This window comes from Podarcis filfolensis (assembly GCF_964270895.1).
Source record: "Podarcis filfolensis genome assembly, chromosome: 16".
Classification (NCBI taxonomy): Eukaryota; Metazoa; Chordata; class Lepidosauria; order Squamata; family Lacertidae; genus Podarcis; species Podarcis filfolensis.
Window position 1 is genome coordinate 27850209 of NC_139620.1, and position 15949 is coordinate 27866157.

Sequence of the window (15949 nt, forward strand, 5' to 3'; positions counted from 1 at the left end):
TCTGTAACTTAGGGTGCTAACAGTACAGAAACTTGAAATTCAAACTATAAGTGTCTTGTGTCAAACAAGAATGGTGCATGCATGTTTAAACCTTCTGTTTAACATCACGTGTGAACCAGGCCAATGTCTAAAACCATCTCTGTTCTCCATAGCCTATAACTTCTGCTCCCTGCCACTCCTTCATTTGTCTGACAAATGTAAATGAAAGGGCTTGTCCTTTTGGGTGCAATTGTTGTACAATGGCTACCTACTAGTAGGCACTTTGTACATAATAACTATTGTTATTTAAGTCATCTCTCATCTTAAAGAAATACATAGAAGTGGTTAGGGCCCTGTTGAGTGACAGCTCAGTGGTTGCTCTAAATCAGGCATGTCCAAAGTCCATTTCGGGGGCCTAATCCGGCCTGCCGGCCCCTGTGGCAGTTTATTTCCTGGGGTAAAACCCTTTAAAAGCTCAACAACTTTGGCTGGCCCTTTGGTTGGCCCTCCACTTCATCAAATCTGGCCCTCTTTCAAAAAAGTTTGGACACCACTGCTCTAAATACAGGAAGGCCCCAAGTTTAATCTCCAGCATAAAAGGATCTCAGGAAGCAGGAGTACAAGGAGAGATCCTCTGCTTGAGACATTGAGACAATGGAAAGTCACCATCAGAGTTGATGGATTAGATCAGGCATCCCCAACCTTTGGCCCTCCAGATGTTTTGGACTACAATTCCCATCATCCCTGACCACTGGTCCTGTTAGCTAGGGATCATGGGAGTTGTAGGCCAAAACATCTGGAGGGCCGCAGGTTGGAGATGCCTGGATTAGATGAACTCATTGTGTAATTCATTTTAAGGCAACCTCCTCATGTGCCATTCTCAAAATGATTTTACTGCATTTATTAACCACCCTGTGTGCTCTGGGAATCATTCAAGAACCAAGGGGGGAATAAAATAAAAATCCTAAAACACAAGGAACACAGCACTAAACCAGCTAAAAGGGATCTAATAAACCTAAGCAGCAATATACAACTTGTAGTCATTTCCATGAGTAAATTCAGAGGCTAAACTATGAGATTTTAAAGGTCTGGGAGAATAAAAATGGCTTTGTTTACAAACAAAAGGTCACTGACAAAGGCACCAGGAGAACCTCTTTGGGAAGAGCATTCCATAAACAGGATGCCACTGCTAAGAAGGCCCTTTCTAGCAACCTGCCATACCTACATTCGTTGCTGCGCCCATAACCTAGGTTTAAGCTGCCATTCAGTTCATAGCTTTCATATCTCAGTTTCTAAAACAGCTCAGTTGGTGAGGGTACTCAGCACAGAGCCACCGTAGATTACCTCATAGAACAGGCAGGTACATATGGGAAGAGGCAGTCCTTCAGATACTGTGGCCCCATATCAATGAAGAGCCTCAAAAGTCAAAAACAGCACTTCGAACTGGGCAGCCAGTGAAGATAATGGGAGTTCTAGCAAAACTTCGAGGGGGCATCTACATTTTGCATTCTAGATTTTGAACTAACAACCAAAATACAAAACAGTTATGATGCACCAGCACATTTGAGAATGGTACGCAAATGTTCTTTTAAAGTGCAGTTTGTCCTGGAGAAATACTTGGGAAGCAGAGCCCAGTTCCAGCTGTCAGTTTGATGCACTTCTCCAAGGAAAGCAATTTAAGCATGCATGTGCGGCCCTCCATGAAAGAACATGCATGGATTCTGTACGTACTCTGAAATTCACACCCAAGTGAAAAAATATAAAGTGGAAAGTGTCCCAAAGACTTGTTGCAACACCAAATAAATGCACAAAATGCTGTGTCAGTTAATCATCCCAGGGCTTCAGATAAAAGCCAGCTCACATTTTTAGGATGAAGCAGCTGCTCTCTTTTTCAGGGCTGCTGCATCTCAGGACTGGCTATATAATCTTATTCACATATTCAATCTCTCCCTTGTAGCATGTAGAGCAAAGAACAAACATTTACACGGTGTAATTGCCGGCCTACCACAAACACCTCATTACGTTCAGCAGCTATTGGTTTTGGGTTTCTAGCACAGAAGCTAGCTAAGTATTACTTTTGTTTGAAATAAGACTACTTTTTAAAGGAAAGAACAGCCGCAGTCCTTTGCTAAGTATCTGACAATGCAAGCTTTTTGATGCGATGGGACATTGTTAAGAGGCTAATGTTGTTAGCAACACAGCCAATTGTTAAGCATTATTCCACAATGAAGTTTATACATGATGAGCATGGACAATGTGAAGACAGTTTGTCTCAAAGAAATCTTTAGTAGTTCAACATATGTTCTACATGTGACCAGGTCCTATATTCAGCCTTTCCCAACTTGGTGCCCTCCAGATGTTTGCACTGAACCTCCCATCAGTTTCAGCAGCACATCGTGCTGGCTTGGACTGGTGCAGGTTGTAGTTCAAAACATCTGGAGGGGACCAGGTTGGGGGTGGTTAAATATGCATACACACACACACACACACACACACACACACACACAAAAGTCCCGCTGAATTCAACAGGCCATGGCTGTATACAAAGACTATAGGGCAAAGGCTTGGAAGTACTGATCTTCCAAAAAAGAATTTGAAGGTCAACCCTAAGGTGACAGAACTACATGACCAGAAGTCAACCTTTGCCAAGCCTCTTATACAGTTCCAAAAGCAAGCACTTCCAGGTCATTACCCACATTATTTAAACTAGTGTAGTGTTCATCAACGTCAGGTCCCCAGATGCTGGACTACAACTCCCATCAACCCCAGCTGGTTAAGTCAATGGCCATGGACAATGGGAGCTGTAGTGTTATGGTTAATAGTGTTGGGCAATGACCTGGGAGATTAGGGTTTGAATTCCCACTCAGCCATGAAGTTCACTGGGTCATGTCGGACCAGTTCCTATCTCGCAGCCTAGCCAACTCACAGAGTTGTTGCGATGACAAAATAAGGAGGGAAGAATCATGTACACCACCCTGAGATCCTTGGAGGAAAAAGTGGCATATTCATGTATTAAATAAGCAAAAGTACATCTGCGAATTGACCTAGAGTTTGCCATGAAAAGGACTACACACAGGGCAAGGAATATGTTTATGTTCTCAGCTGTCCTGATCAACAACTCAAGAGTAGACAACAACATTCATGTCCATCTCTTTCACATCTGAGAAAACACCTGAGGAATCCCAACCACGAAAAACAGTCACCATCTTTCCACTCAAATGGTGAAAAAGAACTTCCCAGGCACAGCTTGTAATCCAGGAGCAACCAGACAAAACAGACAAAAGCTGTTACCATCAACAACAGAGACAAATGTAAGGTCCTACACTTAGGCAGGAAGAACCAGCTACACAAATATAAAATGGGGGACACCATGTGAAAAGGATCTAGGGGTCTTAGTAGACCACAAGCTTAACATTAGTCAACAGTGTTATGCAGCATGAACAGAAGTATAGTGTCTTGATCAAGGTAAGTAACAGTCCCACTCTATTCTGCCTTGGTCAGACCACACCTAGCATACTGTGTCTAGTTCAGGGTGGCACAAATCAAGGATACTGACAAGCTAGAACATGTGCAAAGGAGGGCAACCAAGATGATCAAGGGTCTGGAAACCATAAGGTAAACCCTTATGAGCAACAGAAGAGGTAGCTGGGTATGTTCAGGCTGGAAATGAAGATACTGAGAGGAGATATGATAGCAATCTTCAAATATCTAAAATGCTATCACATGGAAGATGGAGCAAGCTTGTTTTCTCCAGCTCTTGAGGGTAGGACCCAAACCAATGGATTCGAGTTACAAGAAAGGAGATTCATACTAAACATCAGGGAAAATTTTCTGACAGTATTCCACTGTTCAACAGTGGAACAGACATCCTTGAAAGGTTGTGGACTCTCCTTCCTTGGAGGTTTTTAAGCAAAGGTTGGACGGCCATGTGTCATGTATGATCTAGTTGAGATTCCTACATTGCAGGAGACTGGACTAGATGATTCCTTCCAGCTCTACAATTCTATGATTCTTTGAGACATCCCTAGATCCCAACTCCTTGACCACTGTTCTTTTTAGGTTTGCACAGTAACCACTTTCAGTCTGTTCGTGCCTCTACTGCTTGAGATCAAAACATGCACTGCAATGCAGCCACTGCAGAACCAACAGGAGATTAAAAGGAAAGCAGAGAGCTGGATGCTTCAAGCAAGCCCTCCAGCGTTTCACAGATGAGAACTAGGATAGGCTTTTATCACTACAATCATCACACCAGAAAGGACTCCTAAGACCCTGTCCCCTCGCCCCTATTGTTCACTGCCAGTGGTGTACCACACTTCCTTTATGTTCACGCTGATAAAACTCTGGAATGAGTTCTACCAATTTTGAAGCTGGGCGAGTGCATGTTCTTATGCCAGAAAATGTGACTGTCCCTACAGTAGGACATTAACAGTTAACAGCTGCAGCATGAGAAACTGCAGCAGGCTGTAGACCAGGGGTTGTCAAAATTTTTGGACCAGTGGGCACACTTCGAATTTTGAGGGAGTGCTGCAGGTTGCCAAGGGGGCATGACAAAATTCAACAGAGCTGCCTCCCATGGGGAGTGGAGGCATGGCATAATACAAAATTAGACAATACAGCCATAGTGAAGCTTTTCCCATAACTGTATGTTCATACTATAAAAGGCTTAGCCTATTGTATTTCTGCCTGCCATGCAGCCACTAAAGGCACAAGAAACCTGTTCCCTCCCCCATGCCAACACTAGATCAAAGTCTGGGCTGCCCCATTAAAAACATATAGATTTCAAAGCAGCGTTCAAAATTAGCCAAGCGTCAGGCGCATTTTATACCTGGCTATCAGCCACTGTCTCCACCATCTGGAGGTGCATGCCTAGGGATCCTTGGATCTTGACTGTTTTAACACACTAGCAACACATGCTGTAGAATTCTACAGTGGTACCTCAGGTTACAAACTTAATTCGTTCTGGAGGTCTGTTCTTAAGCTGAAACCGTTCTTATCCTGAGGCGCACTTTTGCTAATGGGGCCTCCCGCTTCCGTTCGCATCCTGGGGCAAAGTTCGCAACCAGGAGCAGCTACTTCCAGGTTAGTGGAGCTCGTAACCTGAAGCACTCGTAACCAGAGGTACCACTGTATCATTCATATTTTATCTGCACAATCAGAATGAATTTCAGGAACCAAAAAGTCGCACTGAAAAATTCAACTTTTGAGCTGTCTGGTCCAAAAATGGCAACCAGGCATTCTGTTTTGGCAACGGTAACGCTGATTTAAGGAGCCATTTGGCACCTAGCTTATATATCTAAGTTTGTGTCACTGATAGTGCTCACGCTCATGCGCTTACTTGCATGAAGGAAACAGGGCAAGTTGAAGTGTAAGCATTAGCTGAACCACTTCAAACTTTCCAAGCAAATCCTTCAGCAGAGGAAAAGCTTCCAAATCCTAATAGCATGACTATTAAGCAACCATATTAAGTTAAAACTACTGGACAAGTCTGAGGGAGTTAGCATAACCATGAAAGCTTCTCACATCTTTGGGCTGGATTTCCAAGGGCTACCATGTCATATTTCGCAACTGATGGGATGAGCCCAAGGCGTATGGATTCACAGCAGAGGCTTTTCAGCAGCCCTCACATGTCGGCAGGTTTGGGTTTTTTATGAAAGACATCTTGACAGTATAGCAAGCTGTGTCAAGCAAAATGTCAAGCCTGCATTGTGAGATTCAAGGGCTTGCTTAAAGAGTCTGAGGCAGATTCGAGTTCTTCCAACTTAAAAAAAAAAACTAACCAAAATGGCATAAGAGAAGCTCCTCAAAGAGTTTTCTGCACCAAATTAAATGAAATGCATCAAGGCTTTCAAGATTTCCTTTAAGAAAAAGATATGACACGTGGAAATAAAATGGCTGGGGTGCAAATACCTATACACTCAGCAGAATGATCAGGGCAGCCCTTTCCACAAAGTCCATTCATCCCTGCACCACAAGTGTCACTCCTGAAGTTTGGAGAATCTTTTGAAGCAGTTGTGGGGAGACCTTTGGGCCTGCAGATGCTCCTGAACTACAACTCCCATCATCCCTGGCCACTGGCTATGCTTGCTGAGGCTTATGGGAGTTGTAATTCAGCAATATCTACAGGGTCACACCTAAAGGCACCTAAAAAAATTAAGCAGCGTGGCAGGAAGTATAACACAAAACAGTCCCTGCCCACAGGCTTGCATTGTAATAGACACAATATAACAGCAGGAGACGAATAGAGAGGGAAGCAAGCAAATGCAGACCAAACTTCTCCTCCTAGTCTACCATCCTGCTGGCCACAGTAGCCAATCAGACATATCTGAAAAGCCCACCAGCAGGGCTTGAATGCAACAGCCTCCCCACCAACTAGCATTCTGGTCAACAGCTACAATTGGACCCACCTTCCAGGTATCTGCCTGTTTGTCTTTTAAAGCTATCTATTCTACTCTGCTGTTCCAAAAGCTAATTACATACCACATAAAATACTTTGTCCTGAATCTATTGTACCAATTTAGTTTATTAGTGGATCTTGTGCCCTACTGCTAGAATGTAATACGCAGAACACACTGGGCATCAAAAAGAAAAGCATGGCACAAAATTATTAAATTCAAAAGCTGTAAACACCATTTGGTTAGGTTATCTGACCCTGTCAACAATCCGTCCACATCGAACACTCACCTGAAAGAAGTCTTGCCAGAGCTAGTCTTGCACCTGCAGGTTGAAATGTAAAAGAAAACTTACAAAAGAATAGGAGACTTAAATGTACCAATATCAGAGAGGTCAACTGCCCCTTAAAAAAAATGAAATATGGATGGAGGCATGAAGCTAATCTACTTCAACAAGGTACACATGCCTGCTAAAGCACAGAGTCAAATGTCTTTCATGAGCACAATGCAGACCTTCCAAAGGAAAGGTCATGTTGGAAAGAGGGAGCCGGCATATTTAACTAACCACCACTGCACAGCTCAGCAATGCACTCTGACAATTACCTGCATTAGTACATTACTAGCCTCATTCACACACCTTTAGTAAGCCACCTTTAATAGTTTACCACCAGCAGACCAATCTCGCTCACTTTGCTCCTTCCCGCAACTGGCGAGAGATCCACAATTCCTGGCTTATTGTTATGTCTCATCAGTTTATGCTTTGCCCAGACAAACCATGATCAGTAAGCCAAAAGCAAACCTTGGCTACAGATCATGGTTTGTTTGGAACAACAGAAGCCATGATCCCAAGTCAGACAAAACGCTCAATCAGGGATTGTGGTTTGTTTCGCCCCACATGCTAGCGAGCAGCAGCGAAGCGGGGGAGAGCAGCATGTTCGCACTAAGCCATCAACCATGGTTTACAGTGATGTGCAAACTGGGCTGTTGTTTTAGCAACATTTAAAGTTCCACATCAGGGCCGGTGTTAGAAACTCAGATATATAAGCTAGGCGCCAGATATCACCTTAAACCTAAGTCATGGTCACCACCACAGAATGTCTGTTCACCAAGGGTTGGAGTAGATGACCCTTGGGGTCCAATGCTACAATTCCACAATTCAATGATTGTGTGATCTCAACTACATTGTTTGACGTAGCTTGCTCTTACAACAATTCACTTGTCCCAGTATGCAAGGAGAAACACACACTATGGAAATGGTATTAATTATGGACTAAGGCAGAGGTTTTTAAGCTGTGGTTGCCAACCTGGTGCCCAGCAATCTCCACATGGCAGCAATTGGACCTGTGCCAGTAGCCAAACATGCCTGGTGAATTTTGAACACTGATCAGTGCTACATGTTGGGCACCATTGGGTCTATATCTGAATATACCCTTTTGCCCAACATGCCTTTGAAAAGAATATTGGAGGGCCATGTTCTCAAATAAACAAGCAAACACCTGGTTGGTTCCAGGTCAAGTGGTGGTGTAACACAGTGGGCGAGAGCATCCTGCTTCCCAGGATAACATAAGGAAAACCTCAGCAACATATGGAGGAAACCGCTTTTCCCAACTGGAATTCACAAGTATATTGCCTTTTATGTTCCAACATGGCCAATAGCCATTGTTCTCCAGTGCAGCTTTCCCCCAACCAATAAACTCAACTAAATATAAGCTACTCTTTTTTTAGCCCTCACATCTGCATCACAGGGATAATATTGTTCTATCTTAAATAGCTGTTGCGAGGATTGCTGAGAAACACTTGGAACATTTGGAGTCCACAATATGCGCACACCTTAAATATGCTTACATGCTAACAAGTGGCACCGAAAAAACAGATCCAAGTCTCTACATCCCGGCAGGTTGCACTTCAAGCAGTTTAAATTAAATGCAGACAATCTATGTCTTATTGCACCCTTTTCATCTGCTCTTAAATGTGCATGATGAAACTCAAAACATATTATTTGAAAAATTAAGGCTATGCTGGTAATCCTTCTGACAGTATAAAGTAGTATCTTCAAAGAAATTTAAGAGGAGAACACAGAGAACATTTGTAGGAGTCCCAGACATTGGATAGCAATACTCTTTGATCAACTATACTGGGACGGGGGCGGGGGGAGATGATGCTCAGATTGGGTGAAGGGGACTGTTGTACTCAGTCGATCTTGCCAAATCGTGTCCTCAGAGCAGCATTCAACCTCTGCAGCTGTGCACCGTACAAGACATTGCATAAATAAGAGTTCTAATACAGGTCAACTACAGAATGGTTGGCTAGGCTCCAACACTCATAATTTATGTTTATGGAGAAAGTTATGTTTTATGTTCATACAGAATAAGGAACAACACAGACAGTGTTGCAGGTACGGCACCCTCTTGTTACTGGCCGGAATACTTTGGGACCAGACAATTATGCAAGATCGTGCTTTGCTTCTGCAAGTTTCCTTACGCAATTTCACCATATTAGTTGCTTTAAAATAAACAGTGATGTTGCCACCTTAGGAAAAAAATGGTTCTAAACATCCACAGGGTTAGAGCCAGAGAAAAATGAGCTGGAAGCGGGATGATATAAGCAAAATTTTCCTCCTCCAGCATCCCCATAGTAAGCCTCTCGTGAAGATCAGGGGCCTTGCTGAATGACTGCAAGGTGGCACGAATGGTGATCGAATCATGTGGAGGCAACATTGGTGGTCAGACATTGTCGGCTAAGGTCACTTCTAATAGTGCCCTTCAGCACAATTATCTCTGGATCTTCAATATTTAGCAGTTTTCCAAACCTTTTGAGTTCACCGACCCCTTGATGAGCTTATAAAGTTATCATTGACCCCAACACAATTTTTTTAGAAATGGAAAATAAAGTCAAGAAATATCATCAATCACCATTACTAAGAATCACTAAGATACAGGGAACACTTTTGTATTGTGGAAGCATCTTATTAAACACGGAGGTTTCTCATTGGCAAGAGATGTGTACTCTGTAAGTAAAGGTAAAGGGACCCCTGACCATTAGGTCCAGTCGTGGCCGACTCTGGGGTTGCGGCGCTCATCTCACTTTATTGGCCGAGGGAGCTGGCGTACAGCCTCCGGGTCATGTGGCCAGCATGACTAAGCCGCTTCTGGCAAACCAGAGCTGCGCACGGAAACACCGTTTATCTTCCCGCTGGAGCGGTACCTATTTATCTACTTGCACTTTGAGGTGCTAGGTTGGCAGGATCAGGGACCAAGCAACGGGAGCTCACCCCGTCACGGGGATTCGAACCGCCGACCTTCTGATTGGCAAGTCCTAGGCTCTGTGGTTTAACCCACAGCGCCACCCGCATCTGTACACGCCCTTTATTTCTGAGGCCCATAGCCCCTCATTATATATTTTTCACTGTAGCTCACAAACTTTTTTTTCACCCCTCATTTTTCACGCGTGCCCTTTCCACCCGTAAGAATTTTATTCACTCCCTGGAACAGCCCAACCACTGAGGGGAGGAGGTCAATATTGACCGCTCTGGTTGAGTAGGCAGGAATCAGAAATATTCTGCCGGTCTTGTGCCCTGCACTATCCCCCAAAATAGTGCCGTTTAGAGGAAAGGCAAGTGAAAAGCAGCATAATGGAAGCATATAAAATCATGTGTTGTATGGAGAAAGTGGGGAAAATGCACTTTTTCACATAACACTGGAACACTCCATGAAGCTGCATGTTGGAAGATTTAGGAGAGGCAAAAGGAAGTACTTCTTCACACTGCTTATGGTTTGACAAGTTCATGGAGGATAATTCTACCTCCACTGTCAGAGGTAAGCTGGTGCAATACCAGATGCTGGTGTCTGCAAGTGGGGAGAGTTGCTGTTGCACTCAGGTCCTGCTTTCAGGCTTCCCATAGACACCCGGCTGGCCACGGTGAGAACAGGATGCTGGACTAGATGGGCCACTGGCTTGATCCAGCAGCCTCTTTTTAGATTTTAAACAACTGATGCACCCATATCACTGGAAGAAGAAATCCTGAATGGGGCTTATTTCATGAGGGCAGTTTGAGGAGCACAGCCCTGAGCAATCTGAAGAGCTGCACATGAACTTGGGTCTGCCCCAGCTTCACCTTTATCCTTGCAAGTCTCTCGTTCCCAAACTGAGCATTTGCAATTTTGCCCTTTGTTCAGAAGAAGCCAGTTGCTGTGCCAGTAAGATCAACACAATAAGCTAAAGAAATGTGTCATTTTGGCTGAACATCAGGATTGGCAAGGACATTTTTTTAAGTGGGTGAACCGAATCCCTGGTTCTAAATTCCTCGGGCCTCCCCCTCTGCTGAAGATGTGGTGCATTCAAAAACAAAGAGACCTTTTTTCAAATGCTGAAAAGAGGGGTATATTTTCCAAGCACCTCATGTTCTTCCAAAATATGAAGGAAAGCAAGAAAACCCAAATGCCTAAACAGAGCTGCAGATTACACAATGCAGAAATCTGGCTCAAATACTTCTCTTCCTTCCAAAATATTGGTGCAGTTTAGTAAATGAACTACTTACTTTGCATTGCAGAAGAACTATTACCTCATGATGGCAAGTAAACAAGGGAAAAATCCTAAGCAAAGTGCTAGCACAAGAAAAAGTCAAACGAGCGCAAACTACTAACACTACCTATGAAGGACTCAGAATTAGTTTGGCTTCAAAGCTATTGGTTTTACACCTATGTAAAATGGATCAATCAACTAAATTCTCTGAGAAGCAGCCCTATTATTAAACATATTCTAATAATATGATTGTGCTGATGTTCAGAATACATATATATGTGCAGTACAAATTCAGACTCATGGAGGCTCCAGTGGTACATATGCCCTGCCTCAACATAATACATTGGATGGAAGTGGTCACACCAGACAAATTAGATATTCTGTAGTATTAACTTCCACCCATTTCTGTACTGTAAGTCCAAAATCAGCTGAATGGACCATCCTGCCTTGTCACTAATGCAGACGCGTTGCTCATAAGAAAATGAAACACATGCACAGATATACTAACGCTAAGCAGACACTGTACCTCTTATTGCTCAGATGACCAACCCTCTGCCATCCCTCCTCCTATACACCGCTGTGCAACCTGCCTTCTGTTTTGCTCCCCTTCCTCATCCTAACATCATGCAGATCCAGTATTGTGATGCAGTGCTATAAATCCTCCAACAGGGACTGCATGATGACAGCCTTACATTTAGATAGATAGATATATATATATATATATATATATATATATATATATGAGAATATACTTGGACTGTGATATTAAAGAGCATAATAGCCTGAAGTATAGAAGGCATGTTACCCATTGGATCACATCTTTGCTTTGAATGAGCCTAGGATATTTGGTATGTTTAATGGCTTACTGGTCTACTTAAGTTTATACCTTATTTAATAAATATTCAGATTGGTATTTTAAAACAGTTGTGCATACAATGCTCTCCTACATTGCTTTATCAATGAAAGTAGTAAACACTAGCATAGGACCATTTGTAGATACAACCACTGAGCCTAAGGAACCATCCTTTGCAGATACGATAAGAACAAATTTACATGCACTGATATAAACGTTGCCAAAATAACATTCCACCACTGAAAGTCTCCTACTATTCAAAATAGACTAGCTCAGCCATCCCCAACTTGGTGCCCTCTGGATGTTTTGGACTTCAGTTCCCATCAGTCTCAGTCAACACAGCTAGGCAGGCAGGCAGGTGATGGAAATTACAGTCCAAAGCACCAGGAGAGTACCAGGTTGAGAGTGCCTCAGCTAGATTATGCACATTTGCCGTAACGTGAATCAAACCGCGTACATTTTATAGCCTTTTTTCATTAATTAAATAAATGGAGTTGCTGCCCCTTAAAAACTGTTGATGCTCAGCGGAAATCAAGGAGCTTCAGCTTCACTTGCAGACTCAGCGCTGGGGGAACGGGGGACGACAAAAATAACATGCATGATCTCAGCCAAGTTTTCTTGCTCTTGCAGGCTATCCAAGATTGGAGAAACCCAGATTCCAATAATAAAAAAGCTGCAAAATATTCACATGCTCCCCTACCCAGGCACGCTGCTACTGTTCAAGCACAGAGGAAGCTTAGGTCCGGCATTCATCATCTTCGGTTTCAGCTCAGGGGTGGGGAACCCCAGGTCCAAATGTGGCCCTCCAGACCTATGTGGCCCTCAAAACACTCCCCAGGCCACATCCCTCGCTGCCCTGCTTTGCCACTGAATGTTTTTGCCAGGCTGGAATACCTCGTTGATCATGCCTCTTGCTTGCCTATATGGAGGATGGAGTGGTGCATGATTATGCAGATACCATCTACCGTGCAGAGATCAATAGTACATTCTGTGCTCCACCCATTTCCCCCTCTAGCCATGCCCAACACTGGCATGTGGCCCCAAGGTTGCCCAAATGGGAACGCAGATCCCAAGCTGAAAAGGTCTCCCACCTCTGCTCTACCGGATTATATCACTTCGTAGCCAAATGTGCTTGGCACTAGGAGCGAGACCAGCTCTGTTATAGACTAAAATACGCAAAAAGGATGGTGTGTGCCTTCTTCTATCACTACTTGAGAGAATGAGAAGAAATGATGCCAAGTTAAGACGTGCCTCCTGGGCCAATCAAGATTCGCAGTGTGGGTGGTCAGGACAAAGCTGCCCAGGCAGCCATCCAAGTCTGCTCAGCCAGGGCCCATTTCGCACTTGGAACACAACAGCCAATACACTCAGGACCACTTCACAGGGAGCAGCTCTTTGACATCTATGACGAATCATTTAATTACATTTGCACAGAACCTCTCACAATGCGGCTGAGGCTCGCTGCAATCCTTCACTGGCATTTGCTTAGACATTTCTTAGGAAGCAGGTTTATACTGAATCAGACCACTTGCCAGTCTAGCTCACTTGTCTTCAGCTGCGGGGCCACGGCCTGATCCAAGTTGGATTGCAACAGGAACACTACCCCCTTGCAAATACACGGGGAGAGCCATATTCAAAATTCCCTAAGCACGTTTTGCAACTGGCATGGGTCCAATTGCAACCATATTTTAAAGAAGAAATCTCAAAGCAGTTTACATTAAAACATCAAATAATGCAACCCAGAATAAAACAAATTCAAGCTTCAAGGGAAACATTTCAAATCCTTCTCTAAGTGATTCTATGATTCTATGATCCTTCTCTTTAGTCTTCCCGAGTTATCAACCTTGCATCCAGAGATTTCCACATGGTTGCCATTGGGCCCATGCCAGTTTCAAAACATGTCTGGCACCTGGCTAATTTTGAACACTGCCATGTGGAGATCTCTATATGCCCGGCTGGCAACAGACATCTCCATCTGGCTGACCCCTCCAGCTTTCTTAAGCAGGTTAGAAGAAGCACTTATCTTTTGCATTTATTTCCCATTGTTTGCTCCAAGGAATACATGGTTCAGTTAATCCCCACAACAACCCTGTGAGGTAGGTTAAGAGGCTGCAACTGGCCCAAGATCAAACAGTGAGCTTCATGACTAAGTGCAGATTTGAATGCTGATCTCCCAGGTCCTAGTCCGACACTCTAACCACTACACCACCCTGCCTTCCTAGAGTACTTCTGCTATATAAATCAAGTAGGTAAATAAATATGAAGAAAGCAACATGTCACTTAGAGAAAGGGCTGAAATATTTTCCTGGAAGCTTGAATTTGCTTTATTCTGGATTCACAAATTCACATCTTTTGCCACGTGTAGAAACTGGTTGGGTACTTCTGCTATGCTGTCGCATCATATCAGGCAATGGGATAAAGTTTAATAAGATTCTAATGTACAAAAAAAAAGTGCAACAGAAGCAAAAAAAATGTTGCCAAAAATAGTATTAAATGTTCTTTTCCTTTCAATTCAGGATTCAGCACCAGCTACTGGAACCTAAAAAGATTCTGTAATTAGCTGACACAAAATTCTTCATGTCCCTGTTCAATGAGCTACTTTTAGTAGACAGCTATGTGGCTTCTCCAGAAAATAAAGAATTGAATCAGGAACTTTTCCAGTGCACTAAATCTCATTTGGCATGTTGAATTATTATGTGTACTTTAATTAACTATACCATCTACCCCACTTTAGAAAGAGGCGGGGCTGCATTCATAATTAGTAATGAACAACAGCAAATCTTATTATCACATGTTCCTCATCGTTGTCCACCTTCATCTGCGCACAAGCGGGTGAAATTAGCAGCTTCAGTTTCTGGTTAGTGTACAGTACACTATGTTTTGTCGATGCATCCAAATGCAGTAAACTACAACTTCCCTGCAAACAGCGACTTGGGATCTTTGTTTCTGGGCGAACTATGGCTTGAGCAAGTCAAGGTTTACACATCTGGATGCATCACCAAACTATGGAGGAAGGAGCATGTGAGCCCAAACCTCCAAACCAGTTTAGAATAATGTCTGTATGGAGTCAGATTAGTACATATGATTCCTAGGGGAAGTCACCTGGAATTAAGATAGTTACCATTTTGAAACCACCCAATTTGACTGATATTGTAACCATTCATTAGGTGACCATTTTTCTGAAACAATGGGGTTGTTTTTTTTCCATAAAACTGTTCAGGAAACAATATCAGGTTAGATGATAAACAGAGCAATTGCGGAGGGGTGGGGATTTTGCTGATGCTAAAGCCATGGTCATGCGGTCCACAGGCCCAAGATAGAATGGGGGAAGAAGATGGAATACGAGAGGAAGAAGCAGACATTCAAAAAAAGGCTCTTTTAGATGCTAGTATCAAGTTGCAGTAAAGGCCTGCTGGGAACAAGGAGCTTAGCAATGGCTGATTCCTAATCTCGGAAAAAAACCAAGACCTGGCTGTTACCCAAGACTGTCTCCAGCCCCAGGCAAAACAGACTGGTTCCTTGGTAGGTGGGAAACAGGAATCAATAGATCTGAGGGAGTCCTTTATATTAGGAAGAGGGGGGATTTAATTTCAGGTGGTAGGCTAGGCAAAAAGTCAACAGAAGCCAAATTGAATTGCTTTACCTAGCAGTTGGCGGGAACATTCCCACAGGGAATAAAGTCACATCTTCAGGTGATAGAAAATCCTCTTCTTCCAGTTTAGAATCCCACCACTTCAAAGCTAAATTTGGCATTTTCCAAAGTCCCACAAAATGGGAAAGTAGGATGTTACTGTATTTTTTGCTCTATAAGACTCACCTTTTCCCTCCTAAAAAGTAAGGGGAAATGTGTGTGCGTCTTATGGAGCGAATGCAGGCTGCGCAGCTATCCCAGAAGCCAGAACAGCAAGAGGGATTGCTGCTTTCACTGCGCAGCGATCCCTCTTGCTGTTCTGGCTTCTGAGATTCAGAATATTTTTTTTCTTGTTTTCCTCCTCCAAAAACTTTCCTCCTCTTGTGGCCTGGTGCATTTTATAGAGCGAAAAATATGGTATTCTCCAAGGGAGCATTCCCTTCCATAGCTAGGCAAAGCTAGCCCAATTTGGCTTCTACTGACTTTCCTTTCCCTACATACAACAGCTAATCTGTTGGTAGAGTATGAGAAGCTCAGGTTCGTGGTGGGGTTGAGCCCCACATTGGGCGAAAGATT

At 43.4% G+C, this 15949-nt stretch overlaps 1 protein-coding gene across 5 annotated transcripts in view; it reads right to left on the bottom strand.

Annotated features, from left to right (window-relative positions):
• DGCR2 (DiGeorge syndrome critical region gene 2) overlaps positions 1–15949 on the bottom strand; it is a 58761-nt gene that overhangs the window by 31145 nt on the left and 11667 nt on the right. For 3 of the 5 annotated variants that reach the window (XR_014542420.1, XM_083590277.1, XM_083590279.1), the window contains exon 2: positions 6661–6693. The exons of the other annotated variants lie outside the window; for them this stretch is intronic. Coding sequence is in view for 2 of the 3 variants with exons in the window: in XM_083590277.1 (XP_083446403.1) it covers positions 6661–6693 (33 nt within the window). In the remaining variant the exon portion in view is untranslated. The remainder of the gene's footprint in view (positions 1–6660; positions 6694–15949) is intronic. 5 annotated transcript variants of the gene reach the window in all.